The sequence below is a fragment of the Rhinolophus sinicus genome, linkage group LG04 (assembly GCF_036562045.2).
Source record: "Rhinolophus sinicus isolate RSC01 linkage group LG04, ASM3656204v1, whole genome shotgun sequence".
Classification (NCBI taxonomy): Eukaryota; Metazoa; Chordata; class Mammalia; order Chiroptera; family Rhinolophidae; genus Rhinolophus; species Rhinolophus sinicus.
Window position 1 is genome coordinate 146,051,033 of NC_133754.1, and position 19,710 is coordinate 146,070,742.

A 19,710-nucleotide genomic window follows, 5' to 3' on the forward strand; every position below is an offset into this window, starting at 1 on the left:
CAGTCTAATTTTACATTCCTAGATTTTTCAAAACTATGTAGGAAAATAAATACATACTATATGTATTTTTAAGTACACTCTGCATGCATCTTCCAATACAATCCTACACAGTTGTCCCAAGTGTGTCATCTTCAGACTATGAACTACTATGAGTTTATAGATCTAATCCTATTAAGCTTTAGACTTCTGTATTTTCAAAAGAGAAAGAAAGAAAAGGAAAGAACTCATCATCTCGCCCTCTAACTTTTCTCATCACATTAATTCTGTGTAAATATAGAACATATTATATGATGTTTTGTATTATTGCCAGTTATTCATAAATATGTTTCCTCTACAAGTTTCTAAACTCCTGATCTTTATGTCCATCCCAGGCCAGTAAGCCAGCACTTAGCACAGGACCTTACATATAGCAGATACTGAATAGATGTCAATAAACAGAATGTCCATTTTAGAACCAATCCCATCTGAACTTCCCAAGCCATTTTCTTTTAAAGTATTATTTATACTACTTCTTAATTTTATGAGGGTACTTTTCAGTTGTGCTACCTTCTGTTTTCTGTAGAGGCTGCTGTAGAAGGCTCTGAAACTTTTTCTAGTGTAGCTGCTGCGATACGCTCCACCAATGAGGTATTCTACTACCAATCCAATGTCAATCAGTGTTATTCTGTAGCCTGACAGAAAGGTATGCTGAAACAAAAACATGTAATCAATTGTAACTTTCAGTTCTCTTTTTCTATCTCTTTTGCCATGACATTAGAACATAACCAAATCAACTGCAAAGACATGCATTCATACTTTTCAATCTCTTTACAAACTGATCAAATAACATGACCAGCTATTGATACAATCTGCTTTTTCAAATGGGAACAGATACTTAGCCTTAACATAGTTTTAGTTTCATAGACACTGAATGCCTGTTTATGTCTGCTCATTCATTCTCTTTTTCTTCTCTCTCTCATGCATACATACACTTTACAATAAAATACATTTACATTTGGTATAAAAGATGGTTTTTAACTGGAAATGACATAACTACTATAAACAGAAGTAAAATTACTGAAAGATATATAGAATGTATGTGATCCAAAATTAACGTTGGGTTAAATCTTCAGCTTCTCTCTTTATTCAAATGTTTATAACACATCGCATTGTGTTGACCACATCATACTCAAAACAAGAATATGGAAGTAGAACAAATACAAATAAGGAACATGGAATGGCAGAACAAAATGAGGCATCAAAACATGACTCTATGCCAAGGTTGGTAGGAGAGTTGAGCAGCAGACATCCAAGTACATGGATCTTAATCTAAATGAAAATTATTTTGACCCCTTAAAGCCCACCTTACTACCTCTTCAAAACTGTTAGTTCTAAACTGCAATTCACAGGACATTTTTAAAGGCATACACGGTGCTGAACAAGATCTCTGAGAGGAACAGATTATGAATAATGTTCAAAAGCTTTGAACAAGAAATAAGGTGATACACATATGTGTACGTAAATGATTTCACTTCTTTCTCACATTCATAATTCACTGTTTAACAGGAACACCAAAAATTATGCTTATTTGCTGTTAGTTATGAGCATATTTAACCTATTTCATTCCTTATTCTTCAGTTTACTGTGATAGAATCAGAGTTTAAAGATATACTCTAAGGAAAATCATTTTGATCCAGCACAAATCGATGCAAACTAAATGCACATCATCATGGATACTTGGGCTTACTGCTAATTTGCCAACTAAATGTCTTCTTCTGCAGTCCTTTCACTCTGGCTCTCCTACCAAGTCAACATAACCAGAAAGCCCACACTCACGTCATCAAGGTACTAGACTTCTGAAAATTGAGGGAAAAACTTTTAAGAAAAGGTGCTACAGATGGATTTTAATCATGGTGACAAATAAAAGGCACTCCCAGTTTTCTGCAGATATGAATAAAAGTTCTTGATAATTAAAAGAGAAGGGATTGAGGCATAAAAATATGTTAAAGTTGGGAAGTTTTGGTAAGTAATAGGACAGATTATTTTAAGTATGACTTAACTCAAGATTCAATGAGAATACAATGACCAAAATATGAGGAAGTGTATACAGCAATGGGATTCATCCTGGTTCCCTAGCACAATGCTTAGACGCACAGAAGAAGTGAGAGTCCCCAAGCCATCACTAATAGTCAAAACAATAATAACAAAAATAATGGAGATCACATATTAGTCCTCCAATAAAGAGAACAGAACTAGGAAATGTCTTTATTTTCAACAGGTATCATTATCAACATTGGCAATACTGTTGTATCATGTTGAGCCAAAGTTCTGATTAGAAGTTTTGTATGTCTCTAATTCATATTTTATAAGAGAAAATAATTACTAGCTAATGTCACTAACTTGGTGGATCAAATCTCTAAGAACACAAAGCGAATTATAGGAAAAAAATATAAAAGTGCAGTTTGGTGATGAAATTGTTCTGTTACTGATAAAGAGCATAGGTCATTCACCAAGACATCCAAATCTACGTTTTACAAAGCAAAATCTGGTGACACTTCCATCACATAATTAAGGCAATACACAAAGACATTTGCACACCTTCGTAATTAGATTACCTGTTTCACATCTCGGACTAGATGATGCAAGAGCATATTAGTAGGTCCTTGTTTCTGTAATAAAGAATAAAAGGAAGAATTTTAATTACCTTTTAATTACCATGTGCTTGGGGAAAAAAACTTTATTTCAGAATGCATAAATAATCCATAATATTAAAAAATTTTTTCAACATCTTTAGTAATGAAGCTTAAGCCAAATTAATTCCAGGGAAGGTGTTCCTCAAGAGAAGATGTAATTAGATTGAAATACTTTTAAAAGCAAGATATCTATAGGTAGATAGTAAGGATTTAATTAACTTGTCACAAGAGACAGAAATAAATTTTAACTAATTTATGACTATCCTTTATCATATATAAATCACACAATTACAAATTCCACACACAATTACATCAACAAATATTTATCAAACACTTATTGTGTTCAATCAAGCTTCTGAGGGAGTCAATGAAGATCATAAGTACTGTCTCTGCAGAGTTTCTCAGTGTAATAGAAGAGAGTGGGTACTTATGTAAAAAAATAACCAACAATATGTAGATGGATGCGCTCAAAAGAGTTGCAAATAATTTGTAAGGAGAGATCACTGTGAACCGAAGTATTCAAGAAGACAGGACTTGAACAGGGCTTTGAAGAAAGGCTAAAATTCAAAGGACAAAGAAGGACATTTCAAGAAGGGTACACGGCTTAAGCAATTGGTGTTTTTTAAATGACTAAGCCAGTCTAGTTTCCATAAAGGGTTGTAATAGGGACATTTCAGGAACAGAATTTTAACAGTGGCCTTAGGTTAAAATGCTTTCAATAATTCAATAATACTAATGTGTCCTCATTCACATCTGTGGCATTAATTATGATCTTACTACAATATTTTCTTAAGTTACTTTACGCTTCTAGTCTGTGTAATTAATAATGGGAATTACAAAAATGTCCATAGGATAAAATGGAATTGGTAAGAACGTTTCTCCTTTGGTTGAAAAATCTGTCTCTCTATAAGCTATCTTTGTACATGAACATTCAGGAAGCCTTGAACATTCAAGCTAAATCTTAAGGTAAAGGTGACTGATAAAATGTTTCAGTACTCACTGTATTATAGAGCTCTTCCAGTCGAGAGATGGTAAGAAAGCGATGGAGGTTGACTCCATATTCTATTAAGAGCTTCACAAAATCTACCCGATCCATCACTAAAGCATCGTACATTGCTTGTTCCAGTGAGCCTGGCTTCAGAGGGTAAAATAAACAAAAGATACAGGGTCAATTAAGAAAACAGAAATAATTAAAGTATTATGTGTATATGCATTCAAAACTATACAGACACAATAAATATAAAATTAAAATCTTACTAAGAAATGTTCACGACCTGAGTGAAGAAATAACAAAAAGTGAACTTGAAGACATAAAGGACATCTTGAATAAGTTTGTTCTTGGCTGGGAAGATTGACTATTGTAAATATCTCAATCCTTCCCAAAATAATGTACAGGTTTAATGCATTTCTAATAAAAATTCAATGCTTCTTTTTCTTTCTTTTCTTTTCTTTTTGGTAACTTGGCATGTTTCCATTTAAACTACACCTGGCTTCTGGGTATAAATGGCAAATTGAACAAACTTACCTACTTTTACTCTTGCCTAAAACACCATTAAAACTATAGTAAAGGGATTTTATTTTTTAAAAAAGAAATGAATCCTCAAGAATAAGGAAGTCAAGAGTGCAACATTTTGGAAGTTGGAAAGCAGGGAGTCAAGTGGTAATTGATGTAGCAGACTCCAGAAAGCCAGAAAGTGAAAGTCCCCAGAAACTGACACTGGAAAAAAGTCAAAAACCAAATAAATCTATGACACAGAATTCTGGAAGTATCAGGATGAAATAAAAGCACACATGCTGAATTCCTAATGTTGGGACCTTTCCCATCATCTTCCCCCATCTGACTCCCATAACACTAGCAACAAGGCTTTTACCTTGAGGCAGAAATTGGAGGATTCTTTTCTGGTATTATGATTTGTATAAGAGAAAAGACATAAATATGTTGACATCTCAGATTCCCCAACAAATGGCAGGTAGATCACTCCACTGTGACACTCACACCTACAAGTTCAGAATTTTCAATGTGCTTTCTATTCTCCATACTTAAACAAAAAGTCCACAACAAATAGACCACAAAACATCAACTAGGAGGTATCAGACAATGCAGGAAGAAGAAAATTTCAAAAGAATTATCATTAATATTCTCAAAAATAAAGGAACATATTTGTATTCAGGATGCTGTTTAAAAAAAAAAAAAAAAGACAACCAAAGAATAAATTTGCTTGCAGAAATTAATAGTATACTACCATAAACAAAAAGCTACCTGCAAGGCATGAAAATTAAAGTTGAGGAAATCCACCAAAGACACAATATAGAAGATAAGAGGAATAAGATTAGAGGAGGCATCTGTGGTCCAACATTTAAGTAAAGGGATATTCCAGAAAGAGAACAGAAAAAACAAGGGAGGAAATTCCCCAGAACGGAAACACATGATTGCCAAATTGAAAGCATGTGTGCAGCATAATGGATATAAAGAATCAAAACAACTCCAAATCGCAGAACACTCCATAAAGGAAAGATTCTTTTAAACTTCTGGGGGGGGGGGGGGGGGGAGGGGAGGCAATGGTCACAAACAAAGGATCAGAAAACAGAAAGATTTTTACTTCTCAGCAGGAATGCTGGGTTCTAGAAGCTAAGCATTCAAAATTCTCTAAGAGAAATTACTTCCCATCTTAAAACATATTCAAACACGTAAGTCCTCAAAATTTTTATCTCCCATCCTACCTTTCTCAGGAAGTTACTGAAGGATGCACACCATCAAAATGAAGAAGTAAACCAAGAAAGAGGAATACAGGGAATACAGAAAATAGGCACTCTAACACAGGAGGAAATCCCTAAAATGATGCAGGACGACAGTCCAGCACCAGGAATAGCACACAACCAGCCCAGATTACAGTAGTGAGAACTACAGACAGAAATGTTGAAAGGTCTCTAAAACTGATGATTCAGAAAACAGCAATATGACTTATTTTTAGAAATATGGAGATTTATAAATGCCAGAACAGTCAAAAAAATTTGTCGAAAGTACTTGGCTCTTGGGATTAACAGGGCAAAGAACTACTGTGTTTTAAGTAGCCTTTTAGTACCATTTGATGTTTTAAACAATGTGCATGTATTAGTTTGACCCCAAAATAATACACCTGTGGTATGGTCACAACTGTAATTTTTAAAAATGAAATGTTAATAGTAATTATCATTATCACTATAGATAACCTTTCTTCTCTCTGTTTTTTCAATTTTCACTAATTTTTATTATGAGCATTTATTACATTTTAATGCAAAAAATAAGATAAACTTTAAGTTTCAAATAACAATATAAACAAATCTGTCCATTCAAAAAAAATAAAAAGGCTTTCCATTCTGTCTTTTCCCCAATGTCCTTTGTTAACCTCAATTGGCCTGCAGAGCCAGAGGGGAAAAAATGTTTTCAGTCAAAGTAGATGAGAGAAATGTCTTTGAGATCCCTGGGTACCCCACTGGAGAGATGATACCCCACACCCCTCCCAATCCAATGTATCTCTCCGCCAACTTTCTCTTTTGCCCCTCCCTAACAAACCAACACAAAAATACTTTTTTTCCAAATGACTTCGTTTTCATTATACCTTCCAATGTTGTCCGTGTATTAGGATATGTTTCTTGGCAATGTCCATTCTGTCCCAAGCCATTGCCAGATTTAATTGTTCAGATGCTGATAAATTTGTGCCTAGGGTAAAAGAAAGGAATGATCATATAATTTACTTAAAACATCAACATATAAATATACCCAAAATGTTATGGAATGTGACAAGAGGAAGTGAGAAGCAGTTGTAACCCTACTCAGACACTCACCTTTCAGCAAAGCTGTTAGGATGGCTAAATCAAGGTCTTGCAGCTCCTCAGAGTCAGTCTCAAATATGGTAATCTATAACAGTTGTAAAACAAAAGACATACATTTGGGGCACTAGCAAAGAAACGCTTTCAAGAGTACCCACAAAAAATTCACTCGAGCTAATGAATTGAGGAAAACAAACTTCATTAACGTCAAAAATGACAAAGTTAAAATTTTTTTGTTTTTCAGTTATTGTATTGAAGAAAAAAAAATTAGTAGGGTAATGGAGAATTGTGGGCATACAAGGGGAGAAAATTACCTAAAAAATTCCATGTATCCCAGAAGAAACATACATGAAAGAACATGGCTACATTAATGTACTATGCACATGCTATAATGAAAAGAAACTCAGTATGAACTCCTCAGGTAAAGACAATCCTTTCTCATTTTGAAGGCGTGCCAAATGAGATCCTTCTGTTCCCCTAACCTTAGAAACGAAGACTGTCACTTTTTAATGAGAAATGTATCCTCAAGGATTTGTCATAAAATAAGTGAGGCAATTATAATGCAGTCAGTGAGCAAGTAGAATGGACAGCAGACGGTCATCACAATATCAAAGTGTCCAATACATCAAACTTTTTTATTTAAAAAAATGCAGCTGATTTTTTTAAGACAAATAAGGACATTACTTATGATTATAAAAGGTCCCCTGCTATTAATGAATGTGTCTCAGTCTTTCCAAATGAAAGTATATTTTACATAGTAGAGGGAGCTGTTCAACAAAAAAGAGCCTAGACTGGCAAATTCTAGCCCCACACATCCCACTAACTAGTTAGCCTTGGGTAGATCCCTTATGGCCACTGAATCTCAGGTTCCTCGCCCACAAAATGAGAAGGACCCTAATCTCTAAGTTCCCACAAAGATAGGAAAACCATACTTCTACAATTCACACATGGGTTCCCTCCACCTAACAGACCCTCTATGTGCATCAATAAAAATCCACCTTCAATAGTACAGGAACTGAGAACCTAATTCCTATAATGTGCAAACCCTTAGCTGCCTTCTCTAGTTCCCTCTTGATCATTACACAGCTTATTAGTAACTCTGCTTGATGATAGGAAGAGGCAAATATAAGGACGATCTCTTTAACATGTCCTTTTCTTAACTTACTCATCATTGTGGGAAATATAAAATGTAGTAGACCATGTATAAGATTTCAACTCTGAGTTCAAGTTTCAGTTCTAACATTTCATAACTGCATGACACTGAGTAAATCACTTAAATTTTCTTGACTTCAGCTTCATTATTTCTGAAAAGGAAATAATCACTGCCATATTGAAATCATTCATGAGACTACTTCAGGTAAAAAACATATATTTGGAAGCACACTGCTGGGTGAAAAGGGGGAAGGAATTATAAAAAACAAAAACAAAAATACTGCTAATTGTAGACATGGTTGTTATTTTTGTTGTTATTAGGTCAACTAAAATCCCAAAGGGTTTTTCACATGTGTTTTGCCACGCTTTGTCTAGGCTGAACTTATTCAATTGGTTTTTTGAGGCCAGGTGATTACCAAAATATTACCAAAATCTTGTATAATTTGGTCCAGCCTTCAAATTCTGGAGAGATCACTATGAATCATGACATGTCTGCATATTTACTATAATTGTCAGCTTCATATCATCCAAGTCATTGACAAAATTTTGATCACATTACCCTAAATCACTGAAATCTTTTCCTGAATCTATATTATGTTCATAGCCCATAACACCCTATTCTCACATTTCCTATTGCCAACACATTCCTAGTGATCTGTAGGATTTATGCAGGATGCCATGATACAGTCATCTACCCCAAGAGACTTGCGTTCACTTGAGACATGGAGCTCTTTCTTTAACCTTTGAAAATATTTATGTGTAGTTTTCACTAAACTTGATCACTTTTATGCATTACTGCTATACTAAGTGCTTTTTCCGAGGTACAATTGGGAATTAGAAAAGGGTGGAAGGGGGATAAGAAGCCAAGTTACTGAACTAAAGGCCAAGTTCTGTAGAGTTATGTACAAAACTAAAAATGAAAAAATTCTATACCTAAAAAAGTGTGAAAATAAATAGTACAATTGTTGAAAATTAACATTTTTTAAGTTGGTTGAATCATCACTTCATCATACTCACAAAATCCCTGTGTACCATACACTCCATTAGAATTTGAAAAAGGTGCTTGGACTGTTTAAGACTAAAGTTGAAAGTGTTCTGAATCATGCAGATGATCTCTTCCTTCACTTGAGGATGAAGGGCCCTGGGAGAGAGATAAACGGTCGTGACTTGACACAATACAGAGAACGGAACCAGCCAACAACATCAGTAAAAGAAAACCAACTATCTGCTCTCCCTAACTGAGAAGGTTTTTATGGACAGTTTTGCAAAGGAAAAAAAAAAATGAGCAAGAAGAAAATGGAGCAAGAAGGAAAATGAACAAGAAGCAGCACCAGAAGTCTGAATTTGAAAGCAAGAATAGAATGATCTGCCATAATCCTGGAATGACTGTACCCTGGGGCAAGTTTCTCAAGGTGATAGGTTTTCAGGCGGCTGTCCATGCCCAGAAATTAAGGGCATCATATCCTTAAAAGGATCTGAAACCCCAAAAGGTTTAAGAACCACTCATCGAGGATGATTTTGACAAAAGGAGAGGTAGGAAAGGATAAGGAAGGGGATAAAGGGTGGGAGTAGAGAACTAAGGGCTGAAATGGGAGAGAAATTGTAAGGAAAGAGTTGTCAGAGAGAAGTTACAAGCAGTGAATGTTTGTTGAGTAAATTAGTGGGGTCGATATTTTAATTGATTAGCACTACATTTACTTACACAGTAGAAATATCATGCTTTTGAAATTGGAAGAATAAGAAAAGGTGAAAATTAAAATCTTGAATAAGCACAACGTATGCTATATAAATGCCAGAATTCAACTCTCCCAATTCCTGCTATTTTTACTAATGGTGAATGAACCTGAGGGTGACCTGAAGCCAACCCTGGTTTCCTCACTCATTGAAGAATTTTTTCAGCTATAATGGCCAGTTGCAGGAGCATCTCCTCCCCTACTCTCCCTGCAAATGTTTTTCCCCAAAGCTCAGACAAGGTTCAAGCATCCCTTATAAGTGCATGCCATTCTTCTGCTAAGAAAGTAGCAACTTGCATTATTGGAGCACTTTTTGATATTGATTAATAAATATAAAAATCATTGAAAAGTGAATTCCAGTTTCTACCTCTGTCCTCCAAAGATATCCAGCCCAAATAAAAGCAGAGCTTAAAGAACTAAAATGGAGGAATAAATAGTCACCACAGTTTCAAAAATGAAGAGTCAACGACTCACCCTTCATCTGCTAAATGTTTGTGGGTGAAAGCCAGAAGGTCAGCAGCTCTTCCAGTGCCTTCACACACCACCACTGGATGTTTGTCTTTCACAGTCTCCCACACCCAGAGGATGACATTGGGACCTCCTTCCACCACCAGTCCCACCATGGGCACGCCTTGTCTTGAGCCTATTTCAGATGACAAACAATACCAAACTGTTACAAAGCAACCCTATCTCAGCCAATCAGCCATTTTGATTTCCAGACACAAGTGTTTCAATCACCACATATATATTCATTACTTTCTCTAGCTCTTCTCTCAGGCTTGTGTAGTTCAAGACCAAGCCAGAAGCTTAGACTTTAAATAAAAATAGCATAAATATGATGAGAGCATCTTCAAAATTTCTCAAGTTAAAAAAATAGCTAATGGCTTTCAGTAATTTTTTTTAAAAAGTAGTCTTCAAGAAATTTTAACTTTTCATTGTGAAAAATTTCAAACCTATCTCAAAGAAAACAGAATGATATAAGGAACCCCAATGTACGTATAACTCATCTCCAAAAATGATTAACCTTTCGCCAATTCGATCAACTTTTAATAGTGGTTATTTCTAAAAACAAGATGGGATGAGTAACTCTCAAAGAACTTTTACATTTCAATTTATTTCATTTTTAATTGTTGAATTTCTTATCATGACCATATATATTCTTTCATTAAAGTAAGGAAGACAAAAAAAATACTGTAGGGTCATTCTTTTTAAAAAGATATTAAATGAAAAAGAGTTACAGCATGATTTGCATAGTATGGTCCTATTTATATTTTCTGAACCATATACATAGGTAGATATAGATAGATGATAGATAGATAGATAGATAGATAGATAGATAGATAGATAGATAGAGCTCTCTTTCTGTATCTACAGAAAACTCTGGAAGGATATACATCAAACTATTAATAGCAGAGAGAAGGGAGGGAGAATTTGGGGATGTCACTGCATTTTGAAAAGAGATCTTGTTTATTCTATACTTATTTGATTTAACTTTTATACCACACATGTATTGATACTATTTAAATCACTATTTTATTTTACTTTTCAAAAGAAGAAAAATTGGTAGGCAATACCACACTCAAACCAGAGCTTTATTCTGGGCCACATGTTTTACAAGGCGTTCTCCTACCCATGTTCCTCCTCTCACAGTGAGGAGTCTGCAGGGCCAACGTCTGAGGAAAGTCTGTGTCCCCTCCTCTACTTATCAGAGTGCCACAGACCCCAAATTCCTGCTACCAGGGACTGCCTGGGCCTCTGTCCAAGACATGTCCTCCCCACGGACATACCTGCCAAAGCAAAAGGCAACAGGGTAGGCATAAGGTGGAGAGTTTGAAAACATAGGCTGGTGTGTCCAGGTGACCACATGTGTATGAGGCCCATGGCATGATGGGATTGAACCAAGGTCAGGAAGAGAAGTAGAGAGTGGGCTATAGACCAGGGCCAAGGTGCTGGCTCTGTCTCACCCCACATTCTGGCTCAGTACTCCCTCAAATCCAAGATTCTAAACTCAAACCTGGCCTTCAATCTATATGTGCAAAGGTAAAAGGATAGAACAGTATACAATTTCCTAGTTTGATGTAAGGGTTTGAAGTATTTGGTCATATAGTATGTGCACTTCCATATGTACCCTTGTACCATACTCTGCAAATGTTAGGGTTGGGCCTGTTAGCAGGCATCTGAAAACTTTCTTCAGTCCATTTAATTGCTCTGTCATTCTAATCTCTTTTTCCATATACCTCCACCTCATTATTTTCCCCCTATCACTAAAAAGTGAACCTAAGAAAGTGTAGGGATTCAGAACACGTCACCGCAAGCTGTACCTCGGTGGTATGAGGATTATTTTGAGCTAAGGCAAGAGTCACTGTGGGGTCAAGAGAAACTTCTGCCCCACCCACCCACAACTACCTAGAAGAATTTAAGTGAGGAGCCTTGCCCATAATAAAAGTTATCACCTGAGATAACTATTCATGACTTATCTGTAGAGGAGGACCGATTACTGATTAGTGAGCACGCACGTCCTCTTCTTATCACCCTGCAGTGACCTTCCTCCCCTCTGAAGCCCCAAAGGAACTTACATCAAGCCTTAGCTCAGAACATCATATATAACTCATTTGAACTTTCTGTCCCTGAACCTCTCATGTATGTGGGGTCTCTGACTCTCTTGTGTACATGGGGTTCCCACATGTACATATATAATTAAATGTGGTTATGTTCTCTTATTAATCTATCTCATTGAGATTTAATTATTAGACCAGCCTAAAGAAACTTGAAGGGGAAAGGAAAAGTTTCTTCCTCCCATACAATATACTAACTGATAGTCATAGGAGTCCTCTAATAATATAGTCTTATAAAAGCTAAATGAAATGGACACAATGGTATGTTAAAGCATAAAAGTAACAGAAGAATATTTAGATGTGTGTTTCATTAATCATTGAATCACTGAAATGGATTAAAAAAACTTTCATAAGAGAATCTCTTAATCCTATATAATGAAATATTACGTAGCCATTAAAATATGCTAAATTAGGGCGGCCAGTTAGCTCAGTTGGTTAGAGCGCAGTGCTCTTAACAAGGTTGTCGGTTCAAACCCCACATGTGAGCTGCGCCCTCCACAACTAGATTGAAACAACTACTTGATTTGGAGCTGATGGGTCCTGGAAAAACACACTTAAAATAAATAACAGTTAAAAAAAGAAAGATGTGCTAAATTTAGGCTTATTGATGTGGAAATAACATCTATGTTTGGGGGAAGACTATAAAAGAAGTATGGATATTATGATACCAGTGCTCATTTTTAAAATGTTGCTCTTTTTATGTCTAGAAAACTTCTGAAAGCATGAATGTAATAAAGTTAACAATGGTTAGTTTTTGATAGTGAGATCAGGCCAGTCTCCTGATTGCTCTTTAGCCATTCCCAGTCCCGCATTGATACTTCCCTCCAGTCTCCCTCCCTTTATCCAGCCCTAAGGACTCCTGGAGGCTCCGCTGAAGTCTCCACTCTTCCACAACATCATCCTTACCTATACTGTCCCCCTGTCTATACTGCTCTTCTCTCCCAACTGTCACCCACAGATCTGTACCAACTCACACCCTGTTTTCTTCTGATTGTAAGTTCACACACATTCATTTCAGGCCAGGGCTGCCTTGGACCTTTCCACTCTGTACTGCTAATAATGGAGCACCTTGCTCCACAGCAGGTCCCCAGCCAGGACCCATTGGCTGAAGCCCCGTGGTACTCACGGCTATGTATCTTCTGCAGAGACAAGTACTTTTCCAGGTTCCTCCTGAGCTTCATCTCATTTCCATACTTGCCCACAGTTCCATCATCAGACAGGATGAAGTGGGAATGCATGCTGTTGAGTGTGGTGAGCTTGCTGAGGGGGTTGCCCAGAGTCTGGTATAGGCACACCACCTGTAAGACAGCAAGGACAGGGAGGGTCAGACTTTCAGATCCTTCCTTTGGCTCAACTGCTCCAAAGGCCTATCTCTATGCACTACAGAGTTCTTGTTGAGATTAGAAAGCACAACTTGCTACCAAGAGCAGTGCTTCTCAAGCTATCTGTGGTAAAGGATCAACTTGTGTTTTTGTGTGTTTTTTTCCATTTTCTATGGACCGATATGTGGTCCCACAATGCATGACTATTATGCAGCTCTGCTCATGAGACTCAGCAACACAAGTTCAATGACACTCGTACACTCCATGCTCAGCAAGATAAGTCCACTGACCATATGCTTGGATATCACAGCACTACCACATTGCTAAAAATGGTTCTAAATATTTATTTTCAATTTTGATAGTTATCTTACTTCAGATGTTTTTAACAGTTCAAGGATTGGCATCAGTACACAAAACATCACTGTACAGAAAATATGCCTTTAGTAGGTCTATTCCAGAATAATATTTTGACACTGAATTTTTTCTAGTATTTCATATGAAATGAAGAGTAACAGCCAATCAAATGGTGATTCATTCTATATAAAACATCCACATCTTTATTAACATTTATAGAGTCTTCCTCAAGCTGATCCAATTCTTATTTGTTTTCAGAGATAACAGGACAGGATCTGGAGTCAGAGCCCAAATTTAAGTCCACATTTTTCTACTTACTCAGGCTCCTTTCTCAGGCTGATTTTCTTCATGTATAAATGAAAATGATAATAATCCCTACATCAGAGGGTTGTTGTGAGGCTTAAAGGAAATAATGGACATAAAAAGCATTTTAAGCTTTACAAACATTATTCCTTAAAAGTTACCTTTATAATTCCTAAACATGACACTGAGGCCAGAAATCAAAAAAGAAAATACTTGGTATATTTAATACATATTTTTTATTTATGGAAAAATGATCATAAATTATATAATATTAAAAGGAGGAAATGCAGCATGCATGACAAAAATGTTAGTAGAATTAATTACAATATAAAAGCCCTTTCAAAATATAAAAACCATGCTTGAAAATGCACAAAACTTACATGAAATGATATTGAACCTCACTAGTAATCAGAGATATGTAAATAAGAACAATTAGGTATTATTTTATCAGGTGGCAATTTTTTTTAAAAGCCAGAATATCCAGAGCTGACAATGGAACAGAAATGGGCACCCTCATACCCTGTTGGTAGGAGTGTAAATTGTTACCAACTTTCTCAAAGATAATGAGTCACATTTTTAAAGGTTGATATCGACTAGCCCAATCATTCAACTTTGATAATTATTTCTAACAAAACAAAGCCAGCTAGTTTCAAAGATTTATGTATGTACCTTATCACAACATTAATTTCATTTACAAAAGTGAAAACCAGGAAATCACTGAAATGGACAATAATAGAGAAATAGTTCAATAAATTATAGTACTTTAATACAGCAGAATATTATGAGACATAAAAAATCAAACTGCACCCTTAGCCCCCAAAATTTGGTCTGTTAATACTCTTTCCCATTAAAAGCAACCAACAATTTCTCTAGCAGCGAAAAAAAAAAAAACTATACACAATGAGCCTGGAACATTTTTTCATACCAAAATGCAAGGAAGCTATGGAAAAGGACTGGAATTGTGTTAAAAGGACTTAGGAGACATCTTGAAAACATTCCACTGAGCAAACGGAGATGATTTGAGCATGATTAAGAATAATAACTATAATAAATTGAATATATAATAAATAACGAATATAAAATAAATAATGAATAAATAACAAATTGAAATATACGAAATATGTTTAAATTCAAGAAGCAAAAAAAAAATCTTATTGTTCACCTTGGAGGATGGTAAATAACCTACTTAATGTTTTGAAAACTGGAAAATAAAGAGAAAGAATCATTCATTTATTCTTCCCTCTCCTATACAACTGTATGACAAGGTAAACCAAGTGGCTGATACAAAAATGTTTTTCTCGATATTTAAGCTAATAAGTGAAAAAGGAACACTATAATAAATACCAGCATTTTGCAACACTATTGAAACAATGAATGTAGGTAATAATATCATAAAAAGAGGGATGATCCAACTTTGTAAGGGAAGGGCATATCTCCTGTGGCATAAACTTGCACAAATAGTATCTGAATCTGATCATACCTTTGGATCAAGCTACCAATTTATAGGAAAGACAAGAGACAGAGAAACCTACTATAAGAGGTTAAATCTGCAAAGTCCAAACTGTGCGAAACTCTTCAGGACAAATGACCCAGTTTCTTCAACAAATAAACTGCCAAAAAGCAAAAACAACAATAACACAAAAAAAAAAACACAACAGGAAATAGAGGGAAACAGTGATTAAAAGTGACTCAGGAAGAAAATAAGTGACTCAACACCAACTTATCACAATGTAGGGCACTTTTTTAGATAGCGAAATCAAACAACTGAAAAAAAATATGAGACAATCAGAAACTTGAACACAGACTGGATATTTGATGACATTCAGGAATTATTGTTAATTTTTTATGTATGAAAATGACAATGTAGTATTTTATTTTAATTGTCCATATATTTTAGAAATACCTATTAAGGGGTGGCTGGTTAGCTCAGTTGGTTAGAAATACCCATTAAAACATGAAATTATTTGGTGTTGCTTCAAAATAATGGAGGAAAGATGTGTGCAAGGGAATAGATGAAACAATTGGCTTTGAGTTCATAACTGTTGAAGCTGGGAGATGGGTACATAGAAGTTCATTATTTGAATCTATCTACTCTTAAATATATGTTTAAATTTTCCAAAATAAAAGTTAAAATAAACCATGAGCATGTCTATATTAATTGACATAGAAAAGTAATTACATTAAATAGTTAAGCTAAAAAACAGATTCACAGTAGTAGGTTTCTGTTATTACTTTTTTTACTACAAAGTCTTTTTACTATACACATGTACACATACATAGAAAAAATTCTGGAATAATACACACCAAAATATTAACAATGGTTATCTTTCTTCTTCATACCTTTTGTAATATCTGAGATTTTTACCAAAAAATATATATTAGTCATAAACATAATTAAACAAGTCTGTTCCCTTTAGAACAACAAACAAATACTATCAAAGAATCAAAACACAGGAATGAATGAAGAAGAGAGTGGTATAAGGGAAGAGAAGGGCCAAATCATGAATGTCCCTTGTTTCACTACATGCCGCCATTGCAAGAAGCGTGGCTATTTCTCTGAGTGAGGTAGGATCCATAGAAGGGTTTTTCAGAGTAGTAGCATGATCTGATTTATATTTCAGAGGAATCATTCTGGCTACTGTGTTTAGAATAGACTATAATAAGAGACAAGGATAAGAGCAGGGAAGGCTATTATAATCATCCAGGTGATGGAAAATGGTAGCTTGAACCAGCTCAATACAGTGAAGGTAATGAGAAGAGGTCAGATTCTGGATATACTTTTAAAGTGAAGCTGAAATAATTTACTGATGGATCAGGTTTGAGGTATGAGACAGAGATCATTCCAGGACTAGTCCAAGGTTTTTGGCTTGAGCAACTGCAAGGATGTGATTGTCATTTTCTAAGACAGGGTAAGGGAAGCGGTTGGAAGTCAGGAGTTGGTTTTGGACATATCACATTCAAAATATCTATTAAATATCCAGGTATAATTCTAATAGTATGCATGTTCATTTCCTTTTGTTGTAGAAGGATTGTCTACTTACATCTTTTCCAATAAGATCCCTCTGGTTCTCAATGACACCCCAAGGAGGGATTCCAACTGTCCATATTTTTCTCAAGCACTGAGAGGAATGGGCTTTCAGGGCATCACCAACATGTTTGGACACTCCTATGAACAACCAGTTCAGAAGTCAAGCTTTAACTCACAAATCATGCAAAACACCGTGACCCACAGAAAGAGACAAACAGACAAGCATAAGAGTATACAAAAGGCCATTGCTAGGAAAAGTCGCTGACACAGTGGAATTAGTTTCTGTATCTTGGCTTGCTCTACTCCCTCTACACCTTCTGCTTCTGTCACTGATCTCTTGACCTGAACAATTCTCCACTCCCTATGGGTATTTCTGCTTATAACCTCGGTTCTGCCCCTACACTTACCTGACCACAATGTCCTGCAAGCCCAGCCCTGAAATCATAATGTTCTAAGTAGTTTTTTCTCTGACCTTCTCTGCAGGTCAAAACATTCTGCAGGTGTGTCCCTTGCTTAATCGAGACAAATTAATTGAATAGCTCTATATATACAAATATTCCAGAGCTAATACATTAATGCTTGCCCTCTGGAATTAATAATAATAGCAATAATTATAACAGCCAACTCTTACTATGCACCAGGTGCTCTCTTAAGTGTTTTAAATGTAGGTATACTTAAAGTAGAAACTTTTCTTAGTCCATTAGTCAATTTTATAGGCAGTAATTAAGGCACAAAGACATTAAGTAACTTGCCCAAGGTTATAACACTGGTATTTTGTAGAGCTTGTATTCTAATCCTGGATATCTGATTTTTCTTTTTATAAATAGACTTCACTTCTTAGAGCAGTTTTAGGTTCAAAGTAAAATTAAACATACAGAAAATTTCTATAAAACCCCTGCTCCCACACACCCATAGCCTCCCCTACTATCAACACCCCGACCAGAGTAATATAGTTGTTAAAATCGATGAACCTACGGTGACACATCATAATCACTCACAGTCCATACCGTGCTTCCCCAAAAATAAGACCTAGCTGAACCATCATCTCTAATGCATCTTTTGGAAAAAAATTATTATAAGACCCAGTCTTATATTATATAAGAACTGGTCTTACATTATCGTAAAATAAGATCAGGTCTTATATTAATTTAGCTCCAAAAAAATGCGTTAGAGCTGATGGTCCAGCTAAGTCTTATTTTTGGGGAAACATGGTAGTTGCATTAGAGTTCACTCTTGGTGTTGTACAGTCTATGGGTTTGGACAATGTGTAAATGACATGTGTCCACCATTACAGTCTCGTACAGAGTGTTTAACCCCCCAACATCCTCTGCACTCTGCCTATTCACCCCAGCCCTCTTCCAATCCCAATCTAACCCCTTGCAACCACTGATCTTTTTACTGCCTTCATAGTTTTCCCTTTTCCAGAATGTCATATAGTTGGAATCATACAGTTGTAGTCCTTTGAGATTGGCTTACTCTGACACTGCATTGCACCACTTATTCATCCTATGTATAGTACTGACTCTGTATGTGACATTAGCACTGGAGAAAAACCTTGCACATTACATGCACCTGATGCACAGCACCTAAATCATTTCCCTCTCTCTGCATCTTCCCCTCCAGCTCATCTTTTGCACTTCTCCCAGAGTCATTTTCTAGAATCAGAGTTCTAGACCACAGACACACATTATTATCCACTATGGAGCCATTCACTACAACAGACATTTGGATTCCACAGGTTTGGCATGTGTTACCAGCACTGTGGTGGTGATGGTGTGGTGGTGGTGGTGGTAGTGGTGCTGGCTTTTTAGCTGCCCATGTGTGATCCTGACACATATTGTCCGTCGAGACTCTCTGTAAAATCAGATCTGACTGTGTCATTCCCTGTTCATTCTCCTGTTCAAAATCCATTGAAGGCTGCCTGCTACATAGAGAATAAAACCTCAGCCCATCAGCATGGCACCCAATCTGGCTCCAGTCTCCCTTGCTGTCCCTGCTTCTGCCACATGGCAGACCCAGCTGATGGCTTTATCATCTTGTTCTATACATGCGTTAATCTCCAGCTGTGTGCCTGACCTACAGCTGCCACCTCTGCCTAGAATACCTCTTCTTACTCTTCTCTCAAAGCCAACACTAAGTGCTATATCCTTCTCCAAGCCTTCCCAGGTACCCTCATTTGGAACTGGAATTTACCTTCCTCTTCCTTTGACTCCCAAACACATTCTTTGTATCGCAATGATGACCCAGACAGCATCGATTTTTCAGTCAGTTGCTTATTGTCTATTTGTCACAACACACCCGACCACTAAACCCAGGGCCCATATCATCCGCATCTTTCATCCACAGCATCCACCCAATTGTTTTATATGTACTAGACTCTCAAGGCTTTTGGCATTCAATTTAAGTAAATGTCAAAAATTCATGCCAAGTAATGTTCAATTACAGTTGAGAAGCCTCTCAAGAATAGGCAGAATCTCATCAGCAGAGCTTCTTAAATTTAAATGTGCATAAGACTCGTGTGGGGATGTTATGAAACTGCAAACCCTGATCCTGCTGGTCTGGGAAGGAGCCTGTGATCTGCATTCCCAATACGCCTCCAGGGGATGTGGTGCTCCTTGAGCAGCTAGCCTCTGAGGAGCTGTGGCTGGGTCAGGTCAGATTATTGATTATTATTTAAGGGAGCTCCAAGTATGTCACATTTCTCATTCCTTTTGTTTACAT

General features: G+C 36.2%; 1 protein-coding gene across 5 annotated transcripts in view; it reads right to left on the reverse strand.

The window, feature by feature from the left end:
- Nucleotides 1-19,710, reverse strand: part of TRPM6 (transient receptor potential cation channel subfamily M member 6) — a 138,580-nt gene that overhangs the window by 70,032 nt on the left and 48,838 nt on the right. For 4 of the 5 annotated variants that reach the window (XM_019736695.2, XM_019736693.2, XM_019736694.2 and 1 more), the window contains exons 6-14: nucleotides 17,003-17,127; nucleotides 13,109-13,280; nucleotides 9,842-10,010; nucleotides 8,652-8,775; nucleotides 6,498-6,570; nucleotides 6,272-6,372; nucleotides 3,673-3,807; nucleotides 2,595-2,648; nucleotides 547-687 (exon numbers count right to left, since the gene is read on the reverse strand). In XM_019736695.2, coding sequence (XP_019592254.2) covers nucleotides 547-687; nucleotides 2,595-2,648; nucleotides 3,673-3,807; nucleotides 6,272-6,372; nucleotides 6,498-6,570; nucleotides 8,652-8,775; nucleotides 9,842-10,010; nucleotides 13,109-13,280; nucleotides 17,003-17,127 — 1,094 coding nt within the window. Of the gene's footprint in view, nucleotides 1-546; nucleotides 688-2,594; nucleotides 2,649-3,672; nucleotides 3,808-6,271; nucleotides 6,373-6,497; nucleotides 6,571-8,651; nucleotides 8,776-9,837; nucleotides 10,011-13,108; nucleotides 13,281-17,002; nucleotides 17,128-19,710 lie in introns of those variants that run through there. The other variant, XM_019736699.2, reaches the window with a different exon arrangement.